At 47.0% G+C, this 22,076-nt stretch overlaps 2 protein-coding genes and 1 non-coding gene across 7 annotated transcripts in view; 1 reads left to right on the top strand and 2 right to left on the bottom strand.

The window, feature by feature from the left end:
* Hvcn1 (hydrogen voltage gated channel 1) overlaps window positions 1-6,463 on the top strand; it is a 30,131-nt gene extending 23,668 nt beyond the window's left edge. For both annotated transcript variants that reach the window (XM_027949196.3, XM_027949197.3), the window contains 3 exons: window positions 2,311-2,542; window positions 4,167-4,279; window positions 4,601-6,463. In XM_027949196.3, the coding sequence (XP_027804997.1) occupies window positions 2,311-2,542; window positions 4,167-4,279; window positions 4,601-4,666 (411 nt within the window). In that variant the 3' untranslated portion in view covers window positions 4,667-6,463. The remainder of the gene's footprint in view (window positions 1-2,310; window positions 2,543-4,166; window positions 4,280-4,600) is intronic.
* Window positions 4,939-22,076, bottom strand: part of Tctn1 (tectonic family member 1) — a 28,372-nt gene continuing 11,234 nt past the window's right edge. For 2 of the 4 annotated variants that reach the window (XM_071616796.1, XM_071616803.1), the window contains 10 exons: window positions 20,472-20,571; window positions 18,668-18,777; window positions 17,122-17,142; window positions 12,909-13,043; window positions 12,296-12,421; window positions 11,847-11,932; window positions 11,125-11,265; window positions 9,494-9,656; window positions 6,617-6,742; window positions 4,939-5,958 (listed from right to left, as the gene is read on the bottom strand). In XM_071616796.1, coding sequence (XP_071472897.1) covers window positions 5,815-5,958; window positions 6,617-6,742; window positions 9,494-9,656; window positions 11,125-11,265; window positions 11,847-11,932; window positions 12,296-12,421; window positions 12,909-13,043; window positions 17,122-17,142; window positions 18,668-18,777; window positions 20,472-20,571 — 1,152 coding nt within the window. In that variant the 3' untranslated portion in view covers window positions 4,939-5,814. The remainder of the gene's footprint in view (window positions 5,959-6,616; window positions 6,743-9,493; window positions 9,657-11,124; window positions 11,266-11,846; window positions 11,933-12,295; window positions 12,422-12,908; window positions 13,044-17,121; window positions 17,143-18,667; window positions 18,778-20,471; window positions 20,572-22,076) is intronic. The other 2 variants (XM_027949195.3, XM_071616789.1) reach the window with 2 other exon arrangements.
* Trnaa-ugc (transfer RNA alanine (anticodon UGC)) lies at window positions 9,803-9,875 on the bottom strand. The gene has a single exon. It is a non-coding gene; the product is annotated as a tRNA-Ala (tRNA).

Here is a 22,076-nt window from a genome sequence, read left to right as displayed (position 1 = left end):
TTCCTGGTCCCTTTAGTGACATCCACTAAAGGCTGAGCCCGACCCAGATGTTCACCCAACAGGCAGTGGAAACACAGGAGGAAATCCAAGCCTCAAAGACATCTCCCCATGTGCTTTCTGGGGGAAAAATGGAATCCCTATTAAATGCCTATCTTTATAAATGGTAAAAGGGCAGAGGCAACTCCGTTCTGTTGTCACCTAGGCTGGCCTGGTCTGCAAGGAAGGAGGTGTACCTTTTTTTTTTAATATTTATTTTTTGGTTTTAGGTGGAACAATATCTTTATTTTTAAAAAATTAAATATTTATTTTTTAGTTTTAGATGGATACAATATCTTCATTTTATTTTTATATGGTGCTGAGGATCAAACCCAGTGCCTCATACTTGCTAAGCGAGCACTCTACCATTTGAGCCACAACCCTAGCCCCCACAATATCTTTTACTTTTATGTGGTGCTTAGGATTGAACCCAGTGCCTCACGCATGCCAGACGAGCGCGCTACCACTGAGCCACATCCCTAGCCCGAGGAGTACCTTCTCTCGCCCACTTTCTGGCTTTTGTTTTTGGGTTTTTTTGATTTTTTTTGTTTTTGTGCCAGGGATTGAAGTCAGGGGCATTGAACCACTGAGCCACATCCCAGCCTTTTAAAAAATATTTTATTTAGAGACAGAGTCTCTCTGAGTTGCCTAGCACATCGTTTTTGCTGAGGCTGGCTTTGAACTGGAGATCCTCCTGCCTCAGCCTCCCAAGCTGATGGGATCACAAGCGTGCACCACCTTGCCCAGTTCTCCCACTTTCTTAATAGGATCAATAACATATCTGCCATACTGTCTTTTCCCAAAATTTTGTAATTATGAAAAATGGCCAATACGCAATTTCCTTCATCAGTATACATCCACACGGGCACAGGTATTTCTGCCTGGCCATTTGAAAATAAGTCACAGATGTAGCGACACTTCCCCCTTGAACACTTCAGCAGTGTAGGAATAAGGTCTTTCACCTGCCCTGCAGAACCGTCAGACCCGATTCAGTGGTCAGCAGATATATCATTACCACTTGAATCTCCTCGCTTGTCCCAAGATGTCCTCTGTAACATAGAGCCAGCACTCGGCCTTCTCCCCTCCTCATGATACTGACTTTTTGAATTGTCCAGTCAGTTGTCCTGTAGGCTGTCAGAGGTTCTAGGTTAGTCTGGATAAATCCGGACAAAGAGACCCATTAGTTGGTTCCCTAGGTCCAGAGGCTCCATCAGCAAGTGTTCTCATGGGACACATTCTTTATGTGGCGCCTTCAGGAGTTCCACATAAAGCTGGGTCTCCCACTCAGCGATACTCAGCTAGATCTTTCAATTTAGGCAGTAAATGCTGGACCATACTACTGTCCAGGGACATGTGTCCCTTTGCAGTTATAAATAGCCTGCCTAGTGATACTTTGGTACAACACAAATGTCCCCTTCCCTAGAGGCATGACCCTTGCCCGAGCAGTGAACACTGAGGGGTACAGAATGTGATTTTCTAGTTCCTTCTCTCCCCCACCCTTAGTAATGGCCACCCTTCCATAACCAGGCGCTGTCTTTGAAGCCTGTGTGCCTGCCCCGCCGTGGACCTGAGATTTTTATTTTTTATTCGGTGTGTTAATCAATCTCGGTCAGCCTTTCTGATGTTCAGATTGTCCCAAATTTGGCCGCTGTGAGCCTCTTCAGGCTGATTACTGTGTCCTTTTGACATGACGCCCTTAAGCCTGTGCATGTCCTTCCTGGCACACGGAGCCCAGCTCACTTACTATGTCCTCTGCTCCAGAGCCAGAGGTTGTTTCCCTAGTGAGGTGTTCATAACTGAGATCTGGGGACCCTCTTCACTTGGTGGTCTTTCCTGGTGGGCTCATGTGGGTGGCTCTGCCCAGGCCCTAACAGTGGAGCAGGATGTCTATGGAGTGCCATGAGAACTTGCTGGGTGGTCCCAATGACGCTGACATTGTTCACAGACAAGGCAAAGATCGCAGGTTCTGCGAACCACTGCTGTAAACACCCCATGACATGTCGTTGAGCATGCACAAGCTTTGCCCTGGGGTGTGTTCCTAGCAGTGGGGCTGCCAAGCTGCAGGGGCGGGGTGGGGAGTGGACTCTGAATTCTGGCATTGCCCACCTGCCATGCCAGTGACCCTCAGCACAGCACCTGGGCTGGGAGTTCAGTATTTGTCAGCCCAGTGAATTCTCCCTCTGGTAACTAGCAGGGGTACTCAAGGTCAGTCTCTGTGACCTGCCCTGTGGCCAGTGGCACCATCTCCTGACTGTGGCTCTTCCTCCCCTCCAGGTGTTCCACTACATGAGCATCGCCATCTTGATCTTCTTTATGATGGAGATTTTCTTTAAAATCTTCGTCTTCCGCCTGGAATTCTTTCACCACAAGTTTGAGATCCTGGATGCTGTCGTGGTGGTGGTCTCCTTCATCCTCGACATAGTCCTCCTGTTCTGGGAGCATGAGTTTGAGGCTCTAGGCCTGCTGATCCTGCTCAGGCTATGGCGGGTGGCCCGGATCATCAATGGTAGGTACCCAGCACCCTTGGGTTGCAGAGGGCACAGGACAGAGGGTGCCAAGGCCAGCTGTTTAGTCACCCCAGGAGCCTGAGCTCACATACACATAGTCTCCATCACAGCCCCTGCCTCCTCCCAGAAGTCCAGAAAAACATGGGGCAGGATGCGACTTGGCCACTGACTGCCACTTCAGAGGCCAGAGTGAGACCAGGATACCTGCTCTGGGAACCACCTCTCTCCTTCGGGCTGTTTTCATGATTATCGAAAGATATTGGGACTACAACTCAGTTGTAGAGTGCTTGCCTCGCATGCACAAGGTCCTGGGTCCAATCCCCAGTACCACACACAAAAAAAGGTTCATGGATATCCATGGAACCGGGCATGATGGCACACACCTGTAATCCCCAGCAGCTCAGGAGGCTGAGGCAGGAGGAACATGAGTTCAAAGTCAGCCTCAGCAAAAGCGAGGTGCTAAGCAACTCAGTGAGACCCTGTCTCTAAATAAAATACAAACTAGGGCTGGGGATGAGGCTCAGGGGCCCCCAAGTTCAACGGTACCATCCCAAAAGATTGATTCATGGAAAGGGTTAGGCTAAGGCCCAGGGAATCTCTCCAGGCTTTTCCCAGGGCATCTCGGTTCTAAACTGGGTGTCTCCTAAGAGAAGCCCACCCCAGCCAGGCCACCCAGGAGGCACCATCCAGCAGGGATGCAGGAATTGAGCTCTGAGGAGGTCACAGCATGTGGTAGCCTTTGAGTGGTGTTGATGACCCACCAGAGATCCAGAGATGGGCTCTGGGAGCTCAAGGAGCCGCTCTGTGCCTGTCTCGAGAAGAGCCCTCCCCCCACACACCCCGTGCACAGGCGCTTCAGGCCAAGGGATTTTATGTGGAGAGTGACCACAGCTGGCTGGTTGCTTAATGGCCTGCCTGTGTACCTGCCACAGTGGTCACCTTCAGACCTTTTTAAAACAGTCTGCAGCAGAAGGCCTGATAAGCTTGGGTGTAGGTCTACCTCGGAAGCTCTCCAGGTGTCCAGCCAAGGTTTGGGAATCCCTGAACGGATGGGCCATGGTTCAGGGCGCTAAGGGAGGGACAGGCCCTCTGCGTGGAGCCGCTTCCCTTGGTGGCCTGGTGAGTCCTGTATGGCCGCAGCCCCCTGAGCTCCAGCAGGACCTGCAGGGAAACTGGCTGCAGCAGATGTGGGCGGGGTGGGGGCGGCTGGTCACCAGCAAGTGTAGATTTAGCGTTGAGAGCAAAACCCGGGAAGGACAGAGCCTGGATTCTGTCCAGGGGCAGAGTGGAGGCTCGGTCATCACTGCTTCTGCTGAGGGTTGACCATGAGGGGCTCCTATGGCATGTCAGCACCCACTGCCATGGACCAGGGCCACTGTCCTGGACAGGTTCTGGATAAGGAGCTTCGTGGTTATGGCTATTTTAAAAGAGCTCTCAGCCACATGAGCCGAGGAGACACCACACACCCGGAAACGGAGGCTCCCAAGGGAATACCTGGCCCTCTTAGTTTGGAGGCCACTCTGTGATGACTACCACTGTCATTCTTCCCAACTCTATACATGTAGAAATCACTTCTCCACCCCCCAGTGGTTAAACTAGAATCCTGTGACTCCCCATTTTCAGGGATAATCATCTCGGTCAAGACACGTTCAGAACGGCAGCTCTTAAGGTTAAAACAGATGAATATTCAGCTGGTCGCCAAAATCCAACACCTTGAATTTAGCTGCTCTGAGAAGGTAAGACCTGGGGACAACATCCACTTGCAGTTCCCACCTCGGCATGGTGCTTCTGCTCCTGGGGGGCCGGGAGCGCCCTTCCCTCGCGCATTCCCATCCTTTCAGATTCGGCTCGGCCACCCCTGCCCTGAGTCACCAGTCACCTGCCTGCTGCTGTCACTGCTGCAGCTTGGGGACCCTCCTGACTCTGGCAGTCGCCTCAGTAGCCTGAATTCCACAAGGAGTGTAGCTCCCATTCATATCTGTGTCCCTGGGGCTCACTGGCTCTTTGTCACATCCCTACAGAGGCTCAGAAAGTCCCTCTGTCTGCTTTTGCAACAGGAACAAGAAATTGAAAGACTCAACAAGCTCCTGAGGCAGCACGGGCTTCTCAGCGAGGTGAATTAGATTCCCCCAGCCCGGCCCCAGAGAGGACCCTGCCTCCCTGGGCTGGCCCGTGCCCAAGAGTGACCACCTTGCCTGGTCACGTGGTGAGGGGCTTGGGTCAGTGCCTCGCCCATGGGTCCCACCGGGGCTGTGTTGGAAGCAACCACCGGAGGCCGTTCTTCCTCGGTATGACCCAAGAGCTGCCACCCTGCCACGCACAGCAGCCAGATCAGACTGTTTCCTCATGTTGGACACTGCACTCTTGGCTTAAATATGACACGTTGGATGATGACTAGTTGTATATAAAATTTAATCTCATCTAATGTACAGTTTTCAAATTTCACATGATTATGCTGGGACCGGCATGTCCTTTCACTCTGAAAGAAAAAGAAAAGCAGCCGCCTTAGCCTCCAGCCCATCCTAGAAAGGTCCTTTTTATTCCCACGCTGTTCTAGAGTCTTCTGCTGTCACCACGGGGATGTCATTCCAGGTACCCAGGACCCTCCTCTGCGGTATCCAGCGTTCTGCCACCTGACAGCACGGTTCTCAATGACCTACAATTAACGTATAGAATAACCTCTCCCCTGAGCCGCCTCCCTGCCCTGCCCGCCCCGGGGCCTCCCACGCAGCCCACCAGCTGGAGAGCCAGCTCCGGCAGGGCCTGGTGCAGGGTGGCAATTAGACCCAAGGCTGCCCTGTAATTCACATGATCTCTTAAGAGTCCCTCTTGAGGCTCTGCACCCGACTTGCATGATTTTATACAGTATTTTGCTATTTTTGTACTTAGCTCAATAGGACTTGAAAGAAAACCTGAGCTAGAAACAATGAACATTTTAAAAATAACTCTCATTAAAGCAGGGCTGGATGAACTGGAGAGATCCCCGAGTGGGCTGCTGCAAGGGCTGTTTTTTCCACCGCCCCGGCCCCCAAGACCACTTCCATCTATGACCAACTCTAAATCCAAACCAAGCAGAGTGAAACTTCCAGAAGGGGACAAGAAAGCTGGAAGCTGGTTCGGGGCAGCGAGTTGGTGCGGGGGCAACACCAAGGCGTGGGAGGCGTGAGGAAGTGGGACGCCTCTGAGGGACTTGCAGCCCCACGTGCACGCGTTCCAGAGGAAAAGACCTCAGACCGAGGTGGGGCTCGGTTTCCTCCAGGGACCACTTACGTCAAGCAAATGGGAAGAAGAAGTTAAAGGGCAGCCTGGCGTTGATGGCTGGCCGCGCTCTGAAGCCCGCCTCTGCAGGTGCAGACACAGCCGCAAAAGTAACCGCAGTGGAAATGAGAACCGTCCTTTCATTTCCGGCGCTGGTCTGTAATAAAGAGTCAGAAGCAAGACCCCCCTCCAGTGTGTGGCCAGGACAAAATGAGACCTCTTTCCTCCTCTTCCTCACGCCATGACTCCTGTCAGTTCATGAAGATGACAGGTTCACTGGGGTCCCTCGGCTACTGCCTCGGCTGACAGGCAGAGTTTACCCCGGCTGTCCTCACCTGACACACCACGATCAACAATTCATTTTCATGAGGGTTTTAAAGATTAAATCTAGGGGCTGGGGTTGTGGCTCAAGTGGTAGCACACTCACCTGGCATGCATGAGGCACTGGGTTCCCAGAAAAATAAAATAAAGATATTGTGTCTACCTTAAAAATAATAATGATTATAAAAAAAGATTAAACAAGACTGCTAATGTAAATAAAATCTTTGTCAGTGGGTTTCTCCCTCTAAGTAAATAACCACAGCAAAATTGTTTTAACAATCCAGATTGTTTAAAAGCTAATCTCTTTTTACCAAGTAATAAATTTTACCTGTCATACTTGAGTTTTGTCTGGATTTGTCTTAAACTCTCTTCTGTTGTGTTGTGCTTTGCAGGGCTGGGCATCACAGCCAGGGCCTCCCGCACGCTAGGCAAGGGCTCTACCACTGAGATACACCCCAGACCCAACCTGAACCTTTAAACTCCATCAGGCCTACCTCAGGAAAGGAGGAGGAGATGAGATTTGCAGTTACATTGACTATTCTGGCCTGTGGGTTCAGGAGGGACCCGTACTTAGTCCACTTCACCTCTATAACCAAAGCCACTGGAAGCTGGCAGGAATCCTGCAAAACATAGCTCCATTAATCAATCTGAATATTACACAACTCCAAGTGAAACTTAATCTGCAGTTCAAAGTTTTAATTACAAAATGTCCCACATATTACAAAATGTTCTGAACAAGAGAATGAATAGACTCTAGAAGTTCAGATAAAAACAGCTTTGAAGAGCACATATTATTAAAGTACTCAATGCTCCAAAAATAGCGTAACACCTCGCATCACCTCTGCCTCCCTGCTGGTTCTGGAGAGGCCGGCAGCGCTGGGAGTTGTGGCCATCTTGCTCCCCAGTGGTGGGACATTCAGGGACTTAAGGGCATCTATATCTACCTCAGAATGTGGGAGAGAAACTAGCCAGAGGAGAGGAGGAAGGGGGAGACCATGAAGCTCCATTGCACAGCATGTTGAATGCACCGAGAGGCTACTTGGGAGACTATGGCAGGCGGATCAAGAGTTCAAGGCCAGCCTGGGCAACTCAGCGAAGGCCTTCTCAAAATAAAAAGGGCTGAGAGAGCTAATAGTTACCAGGCCCTGGGGTTGACCCCAGAACAGGGGGTTGGGAAAGGAGAGGAAATGTGAGAATTCTTCTTATTTACTTAACTCTATCATTAGCAATCAAGATGTGACATTGGGTACTCAGGCAATGTGTGTTGTCAAAGATATTAGCAACACATCTTCTGCACTGAGAGCACGGGGGCCACAGTCCAGATGCCCTGGCTCAGGCTGGAAGCTTCCTCTGCCCCAGGACCTTTGCTTGGTCAGCCCCAAGAGAAAAAGGGGCAAGTGGGCCTGCCAGACCTTTCTCCTGCCTTTAAAGTTTTTTCAGTTGGCAAATCTGATAACTATGGAAGCTGCCTGAGGGGTAGATGGGGATCCCACTGTTTTATGCTATTTTCCTGTGTGTTGGAGATTTTTCCATGATAAAAACATATTTCTAACTGCATCTCTCAGGGCATGGAGAGCTACAAGCCTGCTGAATTTGGTACCTGCTGTAAGTCCTGAATGGAATTCCTTAGCTTGGAATTGCCTTTTAGAAACCCTGCCATCCTCACTGACATTCTGCTCTGAGGAGACGTTGCAGCAGTCGCCACTGGTGTGAACCAAGCTTGGCAGGGACCCCAGCTCCTTCCACTTGTTTTCCTGCTTAGTTGGTATAAATGTGCCCCAGCCCAGCTGAAGGCTCAGGACCCACACAGCCCCAGGCAGGGCTGCTTCCCCACGCATGGCTGCCTCTGCTCCCACCCAGGGTCTTCCCACTGGAGGGGCAGTAATAACTGGGTGTCTACACCCAGCACCAAGAAGCCAGGAGCGATTTGCAGGGTTCACTAGGCAGCTGAGCTTAGCCAAGGCTGAGCAGCTGAGCAGCAGGCACGGAGTAATCCTGGGTCTCTGCTGAGGGAGGGCGGGGTCAGAGCTGTGAACCTCCTCACCCCATTATGCCCATGCTATAAATATGCAAAGCCGGTAATGAGGGGCCTGAAGAAAGCATGACAAGAAATAGCTGGGCAATTAGGGCAGAAGATGGGGAGCACGCCTCCATGACGCACGGCCCACACTTTGCTAAGACAAAAGAAAACAGTGGGTGGAAGAGTCACATGTGACCAGGAACCTATTTGTAGGATGTCAACTTCCATTAAACTCCTTGGGGAACTTTGGAATTGAAAGCACTCCTGTGGGCTGCCTCTATAGACCAGGGAACATGGATGGGACAGCTGGGAGGACGGAGGAAGGCTGAGACGGTCCCCATTCTGGGGAGGGCATGTGCAGTACCCACAATAATGGTACAGGTCGATCATCCCTTATCTAAAATGCTTGGGACCCAAAGTGGTTTTTTTTTGTTTTTTGTTTTTCAGATTTTGGTATATCTGCATGTGCCTGAGTGAGATTTCTTGGCGACAAGGCCCAAGCCCAAATGTGAACTTGTTTCATATACACATAGACAGACTGGTGCTGACTCCCTCCCTACCTACCTCCCTATCAGTACTTTGCTGGGTTGAACTCTACCCCTGGCCTACACCTCCTTTAAATTGCCTTTTACTTTGAGACAGGGACTCCATAAACTGCTGAATCTAGCCTGGAACTTGTTCTCCTCCTGTCTCCACTTCCCTAGTCACTGGGATCACAGGCAAGTGTCACCATATCTGGCAATTAGTGTGTTCGGTTTTGACTGTGACCATCACATGAGGCCAGGTGTGGAATTTGCCACTTGCATAGTAACGTTGGTATTCAAAATGTTTCAGATTTTGGAGTACTTAGAATTTCTGAGTTTGGGATCAGAGATGCTCCACCTGGAGTAATAAGATGGTGACTGTCAAGGTTTCAGTTTATATAGGGACACTAGGTACCCTGCCAAGGGCCTCATTTAACCCTCTCAACAACCCCATGAGGTCTATACCATGATTCCCATCCCACAGAAGGGGAAATAGGCTCAAGCCCATGAAATTGCTGACTTATCATGACAATGTCAACAAGGGCCAAGCAGTATTCAATATCCAGGCCAATCTGATAACAGAGCACCCCATCTTCTTCACAAGGATAGCCCCGGCTGCCTGTCACCCCACCCAGAAGTAAAAGGGACTGCAAGCAGGGGCTGGGGCTCAGTGGTAGAGTACTTTTCTGGCATGTGTGAGGCACTGGGTTCGATTCTCAGTACCACATACAAATAAATATATAAGTATTTATTTATAAATTTTTAATATATATATATTTTTTAAAAAAGGGACTGCAAGCAGACAGCCTTCAACTCCTCCCCTTTACCTTCACGTTGGATGACAGGGTGGCAAACTGGACAGGCACCCAGTCCAGCGCATCCTGGGCCTGGGAATTTCCAAATGGGGCCACATAATCTGGGAAGCCCTGGCCCTTCAGCAGGTCCTTTACCTTCCGTGCCACTAACCTACATGGGAGGGCGCTGGTCAGTCTTTGGGAAGGAAAAAGAGGCAACAGTCATCCACCAATGTTTAAAAGCGTCACTTTTTTTTTTCTTTATCACTTTTGTTTTCTGATTTAGGAGTTCCTATTGTTCTTTCTTTCTTTTTTTTTTTTTTTTTTTTTTTTTTGTGTGTGTGTGTGTACTGGGGATTGAACCCAGGGCCTTGTGCATGCAAGGCAAGCGCTCTACCAACTGAGCTATATCCCCAGCCCCAAAAGCTTCAATGATACACATCCCTCTCCAGTTTATTTTCTCACTTCCCAGAGGGAGATAATTGGACACAAGCCAAAGTGTCCCTAACTTTGCAGAATCCTGGCAATGGAGACGCTCCAAAACCATGTTTCTCAAATTGTGTTACAATTCTCTGTATGGGAAGGGTGCTGTGGACAAAAGTTGAGGACACATTGCCTCCCTATGTCCCCCTGTCCCTTCTGAAGCATATTGGCATATGAAAGCCTCTGAGAAGTCCTATAGGAAAGAATCACGGTTTTAACTATAATATGGTATTTCCCAAACTTACTAAATCATAGACCTATGCCTTTGGACATCTTATAGAATAGTATTCCATGGACCCCCTTTGAGAAATCCAGTCTAAGGGGATCAGAACAATGTAAATGGTGAATGGTAGCCAAACCAGAATAATGACAAAATGACCCTGAGGAGATTCGGCAGGTGTGTGGGTGGTGGGGCACGGGGCGAAGGGAAAAGAGCCAAGCCTCCTTCTTCCAGAGGGAGGACGCAATAAAAAAATTTAGAAAGCCCCCCCAAAAATCAATAAATACATTATGTGCAGATTATTTAAAGATCTGGAGGTGGATTCCCAAAAACCCAGCTAGAAGGGTTGAACAGGATTGCATCTGGGATGGAGCAAATGAGGGTAGGAACTGCTGGTTTTGGGCTGGGGTTGCGGCTCAGGGGCCAAGTGCTTGCCTAGCACTTTTGAGGCACTGGGTTCGATTCTCAGCACCACATAGAAATAAACAAAATAAAGGTCCATTGACAACTAAAAAATATACATAAAAAAAGAACCGCTGGTTTTATAACAAGTTGTACAGATCTGATTGACATTTCATATGATGTACATATATTTGATAATAAAAAGATAAATTAAAAAGAGATCACATTCAGCCTTCCTTTCACTGTTTTTCTTGTGCTGTGCACATTAAAATTCAGAAACATGGGAAGGACTAGCGAGAGAACGTTTTGCTCTGAACTCAGGTGCATCTGACCTTGAACATGAAACACACAAAACTTTGCCATTTTTAGTCTGCCATATTTGGTAAGAAAAATGGTTGTGATCATTTTGCTTCTATTCATTAATAATGATAATAAACTATGGTGGCTTTCATATGTGCTCATCTGCTGAGGCAGAGGTATGCTTAAAATGGGGAAGAGTGGGAATGTTCTGTTTTCTGATCAACACAAACAAGTTCAAAGAGAAACAGGTCACTCTCACCGTAGCTTGCAGCCAGACTGCATGTTGTAGCCAAACAACACTGGGGTCCGGGTCCCCTCAACAGCTAAGCAGTCCTGCTCAGCCGAGCTGCGGAGGATCGTGAGTTGTCCATATCTATTTGTTGTCTGAATGATCCCGGACATTCACAGACAGTTAAGGGACAGTCGCCTGGTGCTAGAGCAGCCTTGTTTCCCGTCAGTCAGAAGATGATGTCCCTGTGACAAGGGATGTGAGAGTTTCCCAAACTCCCTTCTCTAGGCTGCGGGGATGTTGACAGTTATTTCCCAGGAAGGGGCGAAATAGTTATAACTGTGTTCCTCAGGAAAAATAAATCCTCAGAAACTGCCCTTCAAAATTAAATCCAAATTTTCAAAATCATTAAGCTTGTTTAAGAGCCTCTGTTTAAATGTAAAATTAAATGCATCCAAACATCAACTTTTCCATCTGAAGATTTCAGTTTCAAAACACCAGCACTTCTCCAAGCCCTGCTGTCTCCGCTCAGCTCCTCTGGCTATACAGCCAGAAAGAGAGACAGAGAGTCAGACAGACTGACCGACCTACCGACCGACAGACTGACAGACACACACGCACGCACACAGGGCTGTCCTGAGGAAGCTCTGGCCCTGCCAGGTCTCTCCTACCACAGGACCTCAGCAGTAAAGAGGAGCATGGCCCAGGCATGTGGACAGGGACATCAACCCCCACAGGAGCAAAAAGGATATCCCTTCTGAGGCTGAAACCCAGCAGCTACCGGGAGCCCCACAACATAACCAGGGTTTCCACTGAGAGGAACCGGCTTTGTACCTTGCTGAAAGACAATGAAGAAATGCCCCCAGATGATCCTCATTTTAATAAGGAAACAACAGGGAGAAAATGAAATGCCTTTCATAATTGCCAACCAATTAAAGAATTTCTCCCCCTACTCAGAACTATAAATATATCTGCTGGGTGTGGGAGTGCACCAGGCTGCAAAAGAACAAGCTGAGGCCGACCGCAGCCTTATTCCTTACTGCAAGGACCCTGCTTGGCTGCATTACAAACCTCACAGGCCTCACACAGCCCTTCAGTGCAAATGGTCAGATGCAGCAAGACTTCTAAACTGATTTTGTCTAAGCAGTTAGGAGTTCTTAAGTTGGCACTTAAATACTTAAACAAAATTGGTCAAACTTACCTGAGTAAAGTGAATCTCAAACTTCTGCTGCAGGGGAATCACCGCACTGCTCACTGTCCCCAGAAGGAATGAGACAGCGGCTTTCATTATCTCACCTTTCTCTGTGTATGTGAGGCTGTACTTTACCTAAAACAGAAGGATACTCCAAATACACCTGTCTCCACTGCATCTCACTAACTATATCAATAACTCGCATATCCATAGGGAGAAAATCCTTTCCCATCTCTTGCAACTTTTCTGTTGTCCAACTGGATTACAGGAGGTGTTCCCTTGGTATCAGCCCCATGGATGGGGTCACCTGAGACTCTGCCTGACTTCTGTAAGATTCCAAGTCAGCTGGTCCAAGTAGAATGGAACCAGCTCACCTCTGGCAACACCACACCAAGGCAAGAGCAGCAGCAGCGAAACTTTGATGATTCTTGCAAGTCGCTGGGTTTGTGTGACAAACACCCTCTGATACCAGCATAAAAGCAAGCAGGAGGCCAAGCCAAGAAAAATGCCAACACAGAGTGAGCGGCGCCCACTCTGGAGGAGTTCAGATGCCCTACCCAAGGCACTTGGCTGGAGCCTGCCACACACAAGCAGAGCTTGCCAGGCCACACTGGGCGCCTACCTCGAGAACAACGTGAATGCAGATTTTCTCCTGCCCAGAGCCCACGAGAGTTGGCCACAGCACGTCAGTGTGTTCCAGTGGGGTCAATGTTTTATTTAGAGACTGGATGACAATGGATTGGATAGTGATAAAGACCTGCAAAGCAAAGAACTGGATTATTAGAGACACTACATTCCATAACCAAGGGTTAAAATAACAACAACAAAATTGAAATGAACCTCTGAAGATCTAGACTGCCAAGTTGGGAAGGCTTGCTACTGAATGATAGAATGATACGCACAGGATAATTCCTCACTTGCAAAAATACAGATATTCCCATGTACAGGCATGATGTACACATTTCAAAAGGAAAACACTAGAGGAGGCTAGGATCCAAACTTGAAAAATTATTACCTCTGAAAACATGTTCACACAAAAACTCCTAAATGAATGTTCCCAGCTGCCTGTTTATGATAGCTAAAAACTGAAAACAACCCAAATGAACTATCTAAGGAATAGATAAATGTGGTCTTTCTGAGGAAATATTATTCATCCATAAAAATGGCATATACTGTAATGATGATGAATTACACGCTACAATACAGATATATCTCAAAAACATGCTAAGAAGCCAAACAGCAAAGGCTATCCATATTATATTATTCCATTTATATGAAATGTCCAAACAGGCAAATCCATAAAGACAAAAAAGTAGAATGGTGGTTGCCAGGGGAGAGAATTGGGAAAGAAGGGAGGTGACTGCTAATGAGCACAGGGGGTTTCTTCTAGGGTGATGAAAATATTCTAGAATTGGAAAATGGTAATGGTGGCATGACCTTGTGAATATCCTAAAAACCACTGAGCTGGGCTGGGGCTCAGTGGCAGAGCACTTACCTAGCATGTGTGAGGCACTGAGTTTGATCCTCAGCACCACATAAAAATAAATAAAGATACTGTGTCCATCTACAACCAAAAAAAAAAATTAAAAAAAAAAAAACCACACTGAACTGTACTTCAAAATGGCAAGTTTGGGGCTTTAGTTCAGAAGTAGAGCATGTGGTGAGCAAGCACTGGGTCTGGATTCGATCCCAGCATACACACAGACAGGTAAGTTTTATGGTATGTGAATGATGTCACATACACAACACATGACAACATCAGACACAAGTGCACACAAAGGCCTGCATCTCCCAAACCCAGCTCCTCCTGATGAATCCACACACGTGCACTTTCTATACACAGCCCCCAGGTACACATCCATAAACCTCACAATTGCCCTGAACACACTCTTGACTCAAATGATATACAGCTTTACACACACACACAGTGGTGATCTCTGGTAGATGGTGGGATCATGGACAAGACAAAACAGACAGAAAAACCTTTAAAACAACATCAAGAATCCCTGGTGACTCTGATGCTATTAAAGAACACTTGTCATTTGTGGCCATCACTAGCAGAGTGACAAAGAGCAAGCAGTCCTCTAAAGACAGCTGGGGCTCTTTGCAAATCTGACACATGCTTTACATTTCAATTCTTGGATACCACTATTTAGGAAAGAACCTGATATATCCAGTTGTTCAAATTGCTCTGAACTCTGCCCTCAATCATGTGCCAACCTATTCATAATTTTAAATTGGTAAGTACTTAAGCTGTCATTTTAGATAAACCAGATCTCCTTATGTATCTGCTCCCATGACCAAGAAAATCTGCAACTGTCCTGGGGCAAAACCTCTCATATAAAAACATGCCACAGTTTACTCAAAAAAGTGAGCTGTTGTGTGACAAGTGTGGCAGAGAGACAAAACCAATCACCTCACAAGGGCACTGCTGGATTGAAGAGCCAGGTCGGGTGCCCTGGGTTAGAATTTACTAGCTCTTGTTTAAGTCATCAAAAAGACAACCCTAGATTCCTTCCTCTGAACATACAGGCTCCTGGCTCAGTGGAGAGACTGGACTCCAAGAAGCGCGTGCCCAGCCACACAACAGCCTCTGATGGAGGGCCATTTGGGGCGAGCACCCAGCAGGCAACAAGTGAAGGCCCAGCTCAAAACTCAGGAGTTACACTCACCCATCAAAACCTCAGTGGAACAATCCTGAGGACAAACCAGAAGGCCTGGTCTAATCTCGGTGTCCCACTGGTCATATGCTATCCCCAGATTCCCCACAGGTAAAGAACTACAGCAGGAGCTGGGGCTCAGTGGCAGAGTGCTTGCCTAGCACATGGGTTCAATCCTCAGCCCCAGATAAAAATAAAATAAAGATACTGTGTCCACCTATAACTAAAAAATAAATATTAAAATAAATAAATAAAATAAAGGCATTGCTGGGCATGATGATACACGCTTGTAATCCCAGCTGTTCAGGAGGCTGAGGCAGGAGGATCACAAGTTCAAAGCCAGCCTCAGTAACTTAGAGAGGTCCTAAACAACTTAAGGAGATCCTGGTCTCTAAATTAAAATATAAAAGGGGCTGGGGATGTGGCTCAGTGGTTAAGCACCCCTGAATTCAATCCCTGGTACCAAAAAAAAATACAAAGATTTTTTAAAAGGGTATTGTGTCCATCTACAACTAAAAAAAAAAAAAAAAAGAACTGCACACACTAACATGAGAACTCAGGACCAAACTTCAGCCTTTCCTGGCTACGACAGCAGATGGTGGCAAGAATTTGGGGAATAACAGCAGCTTCCCTTAAAGGGGAGACTGGCTCCAAAATCTATGTTCCTGATCCACTGACACACCCCGAATGCTTTTTTTTTCCTTTAATGTAAATGAATCCTTGCTATTGGTTTATATGACTGCCCTTCAGAGTACAAGTCTTGGTGTCACTCTGACCCGAGGCAGAAATCCCGATCTGTCTGTAGGACACTTAGGGAGTGTGTGGAGCTGGTGACACAAAATCAGTGTCCCTGGCAAAGCGCAAGGTCTCTGGGACCAGGCAGCCTGGAATCCCATCCTAGCTCTCCCCCTTCCCAGCTCTGTGGCCTTCAGAAAGCTAATTCTGTGACGCGTTTGCCGCAAAGTGATAATAATAGGGCCTGCCTCCTGGGACAGCGGAGGCACCCAAGGACTTCAGACTTGTTCACACTCAGAACGCACCGGAACCCACTCGGTGCTTCTCAGAAACACACCTTCCTCATGATGGCTCTCCCTGAAACTGAACCGCCCTCCCAGCCAGACAGTCATCACTTAGCCCAACCCACCAAGCGTCCCGTACACACGGGCGCTGCCCTGAACGAAGGATTCAGCACACGAGAGGCAGAGTTTGGAATGGCAGAATCAGAGCACTTTCCAGTGGCTGGAGCAATGGGCGAGTTCTCAACATGACTTTCAAACTAGGTTTTTTGGAAGATTCAAAGAGGAAGGGGGTTGGTTAAGCTTCTGGCACCCACCATGCTCCCCCAGGAAGCCGCAGGGCTCCAGGTTCACTCGTGTTGCATATTTGGCAGGCCCGAGACTGCACCTGGAAAACAAGCTCCTCCAGGCCCACATACATAGTATGAAGTCCAAAGGCCAAGTCCAGAGCTATTTCCTTTCAAACGTGTCTGTGTCCAAAGACTTGACCAGATCAACTGCAGCCAGGACCAGCATCCTAGGTGCTACCTGTGTGCAGACGCTGCGCCCGCACCTTGCACACACAGGCTGCTCAACACACAGTGCCAGGCTCCACCCTGATCGTCCACTTGACCCAGGAAGGCAGAGGTACATGGCAGACAAAAAAATAACCACCAAGGTGACTCTTGAACTGGCCACTTCCATAGGCTTTGGGAGGCTGTGACAAGCCACCATCTCAGGCCTCCTTGGGGACTGTGTTCACAGGTATGTCTGACCCAGGTGTGTGCTACACTGGGAGCCAGGTATTCCAGCTGCTACACTGGGAGCTGGCACCCTGAGCTCGCAGCTTCCTTGATGAGAGACCAAGATGACAGCAGGAGACCCTGAAAGGACGGAAGTCCACAGCACCCTGTCAGTCAAGTCCGCTCTGTTGTCTAAAGGGGAAAAAGTGAGAGGCTGGGTGAGCTCAGTGGTTGAGCACTTGCTAGCAGGTATGAGGCCTTGGGTTCCATCCCTAGCACTGCAAAAACACAAACAGGGGCCGGGTTGTAGCTCAGTGGAAGAGCACTTGCCTCACATGCAAGAGGTCCTGGGTTGGATCCTCAGCACCACATAAAAATAAATAAATAAAAGATACTGTGTCCATTTACAACTAAAAAAATAAATAAACAACTCTTACCTTTTTTCCTGAATTAGGCACCTAGATAAAAAGAAAACATACAAATTTCATTAAGTACAACAGATACAGTTTCATAGCTTTTTCAGACCTTGAATAAAGGCCATGTTCATCCTATTAAAGACTTTTACAGAGGACAACAGAATTTCTTGAATCAAGCTGTCCCATCTGCATGTCTGTATCTACACCACAGTGATCACACTTTCTGTGATCATCTCTGGCTGAAACATGACAGGCCAGCTCATGACTGCATCAGGGAGCCTCCAGGCCTCCGTATCATTCCTGCATCTTTCCATGTGGCCATAACACTGGGGAAGGCAGGCACAGCCCTGCCCTCCTGCTTACTCGCTGCACAGGTTCTCACTGCAAGGAGACACGGCTCGCCCAGGAGATTTCCTCAGCCTCCCAGTCTTCCTGCAGCAAGCCCCAGCCCCCTGGTGTCAGCTCCTACCCCCAAGCATGGCTGCAGCTCTCCTGCTGAAGGGCTCCACCTTCCTCCATTTCCTGTCATCCTCACTCCCAACCTCATCACCAGACAACCTTTTAGGCCACTGAGAGCTTTGGGGAGAGGGATGTTTGGGAGGCCTGTGCTGAGACAGACAGTACCTGGCCACTCAGGGACTACTGCCAACAACTCTGAGAAGTTAACTGGAAGAACTCAGGGACATGCAGGGCTGGCTTACGAGAGAGGGGGAGAAAGAGGAAGGCAGAAGAAAGGTTAACCCTGTCACTGGCACACACCTGTGATCCCAGCATCTCAGGAGGCTGAGGCAGGAGGATCACAAGTTCAAGGCCAGCCTTAGCAACTTAGTGAGGCTCTGTCTCAAAACAAAAAATAAAAAGGACTGGGGATGTGGCTCAGTGGTAAAGTACTTCTGGGTTCAATCCTCAGTATCAAAAATATAAAATCAAATTTAAAAAGGGAAAGGAAGGGGTAAACTTAACTTGAGTCTACAGCCCAGATGATTCATGGGGCCATGGACCGCCCTCCCTCTGCTTTCCCCACAAAAAAAGGAAATTAGGAGGGGGCCCTTGGAAAAAAATCATCTCGGTTTTTGTCATTGAAGAATGTCTCTCCTCTCACAAACCTCCCCCATCTGGCTCCTGTATTCAGTTCCAGTTCAGTCACTGCCACCAGAGAGAAGGGGGCCCTGGCCTTGTGACCGTTCCTCCCTGCTCCAACAATCCCACTTCCTGTCCTCTCCTGCCTATTTCATCTGCCATCCAGAAAGTGAATTCTCTCTTCTTCCAGTCTGTTTATGAGAAAGAGAACGCTTTTGATGCTAATATGAGTATTTCTGTCACAGAAAAGATTTCATTGGTTATCATCAAAATGAATGAAATCAAAATATGAGCTAACTATATAAAAATAAAAAATTATTTAAAGGATTATTTCAATAATCATCTATACCAGAGTACTGGAGAAGACAAATTTAAACTTCAGTGTGAATCATGTATGGATATTATTCCATACTTTTCATATTTTAAAAGGGTACAAAGAACAGAAAACATAACTAATAAGTTAGTTCCACATCAAAATAATTCTTACCCTCAAAATTGTAGGGCTGCTGTAACGAGCCATGCTAAGGGCTTCAATTTCTTCACACTGTTCTAAATCCATCCTTCTTGTGCATGTAACAGCCTGGTTCACCAGAAATGCTGGATGTCATAACATTCCCATGGGGGAAAAAAAAGAGAAGAAAATTTCCAACTGAAGAAAACTATAATCTAGGTAAAACTGCAAAAATAAGTTACAACACGGATATACACTATGTCTAAAATTGTGCTTAAAAATTAGTTTTCAACTAGGTAAGGCATGCATGAAATTCAAAAGGCACAAAAAAAGACTGAGTAGTCTTTCTCCAACTCCTGTCTTCCCACCATTCTTTTTCTCTAGAGGCAACCAGGATGAAGTTTCCAATATTTCTTCCTGGAAATGGTGTATGCAAACAAACAAACAAAAATATGTAGTTACAAACATTTTTAAAAATCATTTTTCCCCTTTTGGAAACAAATAACACAATGGATATACCATCCTTCCCCTTGTTTTTTCCACTAGATGATGAATATATCTTGGAGGTCAGGCTCTCTCTTACCTGCAGGGTTATCATCAGCGCACAGGGATGACATCAGTGGTGAAGGCAATCTCCGTACAGGAGGAGTTTCTTCCTCCTTTTATAATTAGCATCCTGATACACAGGTGGCATAATTATTCCCTGAGCTCCCTACTACAGGACACTTAAACTGTCTCTGCTTTTGCCATCACCAACAACACTACGATCTATTATTTTGCATGTGGGCCAGCATTTCTGCAGGATCAACTCCTGGGGGTTAACAGCTATGTGGAGGACCAAACATTCCTTCATAATTTTGATATATAAATTAAATTGACCTTCTGGGGGGGCAGTACCAGTTCATAGTGTCACAAGCTGTGTAGGTGAGTGCTAAATTCCCCATGTCTTCAAATTTTTTGAGCCTTGTCAAACCGATAGGTGAAAATGGTGTCTGGTTTCAGTTGACACTGTTCTAGTGTGTCCCATCTTCTCAATAGGATGCATTTCCCTGTCATCCATTGCTTAGATGGCTCCACAGAGAGGCTAGCTGAAGCCTCAGAGCACCGTGGCTGCCACCCTCCTCTACCTGGGGGCCAGTCAGCGGGTCTCTCGCGCTCCTGAAGGGAGAAGCAGGACTCACTGGGAAGTAAGCGGGCTCGGCTGCAGGCCAGCCCCTCTCCACCACCGCCTGAGAAGGCCCAAGCAAGTAACCCTCTGCCTCTCTGCTTCCTTGTCAAAAAAATTGGATGTAATATAGAGATAGAATTATATTGTTACATCATATCATGTGCATATATGAATATGTATCAAGGTCTATTATTATGAATAATTAGAATGCACCAATAAAAGAGGGAGAAAGAATAGGGAAAAAATAGAGAATGCTCTTTTTAAAAAATGAAAAAGAAATTTTAAAAATAAAAATTGGAGATATTAACCTGACCCCAAGGGATCAATGAAGATTAAATGGGAAAACACATGCAATCGCTACAGTGAGTGTTAATAAATGTTAGCTTTTGACAAGCTCTGGAACTTTCCAAAGCCTACCTGGAAGTGTCTGACAAGTGAGTGGGCTGCTTGCGGGTGGTGGGAGCTCATCTCATCAGACAAGGAACCAGGCAGCAACCGTGTGGAGTAGAAAAGGCCCCCAAGGCAGGAAATCAACCGCCCTTGCCAAGGTGCTCTCAGGCCTCTTCAGCCCACTCCTGTTGCAGGTACAAAGGCTGCTGTGTATTACTACCAGAAATGTAAACTAATAACTGTAAAGTCTCTGCAGAGAGAGAACAAGGGCCACCCTCTTACCTGCAGGGTTATCATCAGCGCACAGGGATGACATCAGTGGTGAAGGCAATCTCAAAAATGGAGCTGAAGAGTCATTTGAAGTCTGCAGCTGAGCCCCATACTGTAAACACACAACCAAGATCGCCCAAGGCGCTCCTTCAGCACCCAGAGGGCACCTGCTAGGTGCCATCGGCATCGCAGGCATCAGAGACACTGTGGCCAGCCCACAGGGAACTGACATCTAGCTGTCTCGCCCTCTTTTAAAGGATGTGTGCTTCTGGGCATGCGTGTCACTGTGCTTGGCTTCTGAATTTGGAATCCCTCTGGAAGGACCCAGGAGCTGATAGTGTTTGCCTCTGCAGGCAGAAGTTAGGCGGCTGGGCACAGGGGTGAGAATCATGTTCCACTACCATTAATTACTTAAACAGCAGTGGCAGTATACATTAAGTCATATAAAAATTTTTCATAAATCAATTTTATGAAGAAATGCCTTCTTTCCCCAAACCAAATGCCCCATGAAATTCTTCCCCAACATTCAAAATTCAAATCTACAGCTACTGAGCATACAGACAATTGTCTTAAATTTAAAATTTACCCAAATACCTTGGTGCCAGGAACTATTGTAATCTTTTTGAATGATATACCTGTGCATCAATATTTAAAATTTCCATTTATTTTGATCCTAAGTCATTTATAGAAATATCTCCTAAGAATTTAATCAAACACACACATACACCCAGGAATGTTCATTGTGGATGATAATAGCAAAGATTGGAAACAAATGTCTGTTAAGAGTGGAATGGCTTGGGCTGTGGATGTGGCTCAGTGGTACAGCACTTGCCACTTGCCTAGCATGTGTGAGTCCAAGGGTTCAATCCCAACTCCACAAAAGAATGGAATAGCTCAAATATAGACACAGGAATCCTTTGTAAATGTTGCCCTAACACTAACTCACAAGTTACTTTCCTATGCCCAGGTTGTACACAGATAAATGAGACAATACTGCATTCCTCCCAGGCTGTTACCTAGAAAGTTCTGCACAGCCCAGCTGGTGGCGCACTACTGTAATCCCAACAACTCTGAGGCAGGAGGATCCCGAGTTGAAGGCCAGCCTCAGCAGCAGTGAGGTACTGAGCAACTCAGTGAGACCCTGACTCTAAATAAAATACAAAAGAGGGCTGTGGATGTGAATCAGTGGCCGAGTGACCCTGGGTACCAGAAAAGTGACCCTAGTACCAAAAAAGACTTGTTACTAAAAAAAAAAGAATTTTCTAGAACAATGTAGGTAACTATAAATCTCACTTCTATATAATATTATGTATGTTTTTTAGATGGATTTAAAAATTAGGAAGAATACACACCAATGTTTTCACAGTGATTTTCAGCATGAATTGTTCTCCACTCCCAAGGCCTGACACATACTAAGCACATGCTATACCCCTGAGCTGCACCCCCCCAATCCCAGCAGTGTGAATTTTAACAGAGACAAAAGGGCATTTTGGTTTTTACTTAGGTACCTCTATATTTCTAACTTTCAGAACCAGTACATATTAATCTTATACTTTCCTTTCAAAAAGATGCTTCTGAAAAAGTTTTTTCAATGTTAATAAATATCACATTTTAAAG

Source organism: Marmota flaviventris, chromosome 1 (assembly GCF_047511675.1).
Source record: "Marmota flaviventris isolate mMarFla1 chromosome 1, mMarFla1.hap1, whole genome shotgun sequence".
Lineage (NCBI taxonomy): Eukaryota > Metazoa > Chordata > Mammalia > Rodentia > Sciuridae > Marmota > Marmota flaviventris.
The sequence above is the reverse complement of the archived record's forward strand: the minus strand, read 5'-3'. Positions and strand labels throughout refer to the sequence as shown.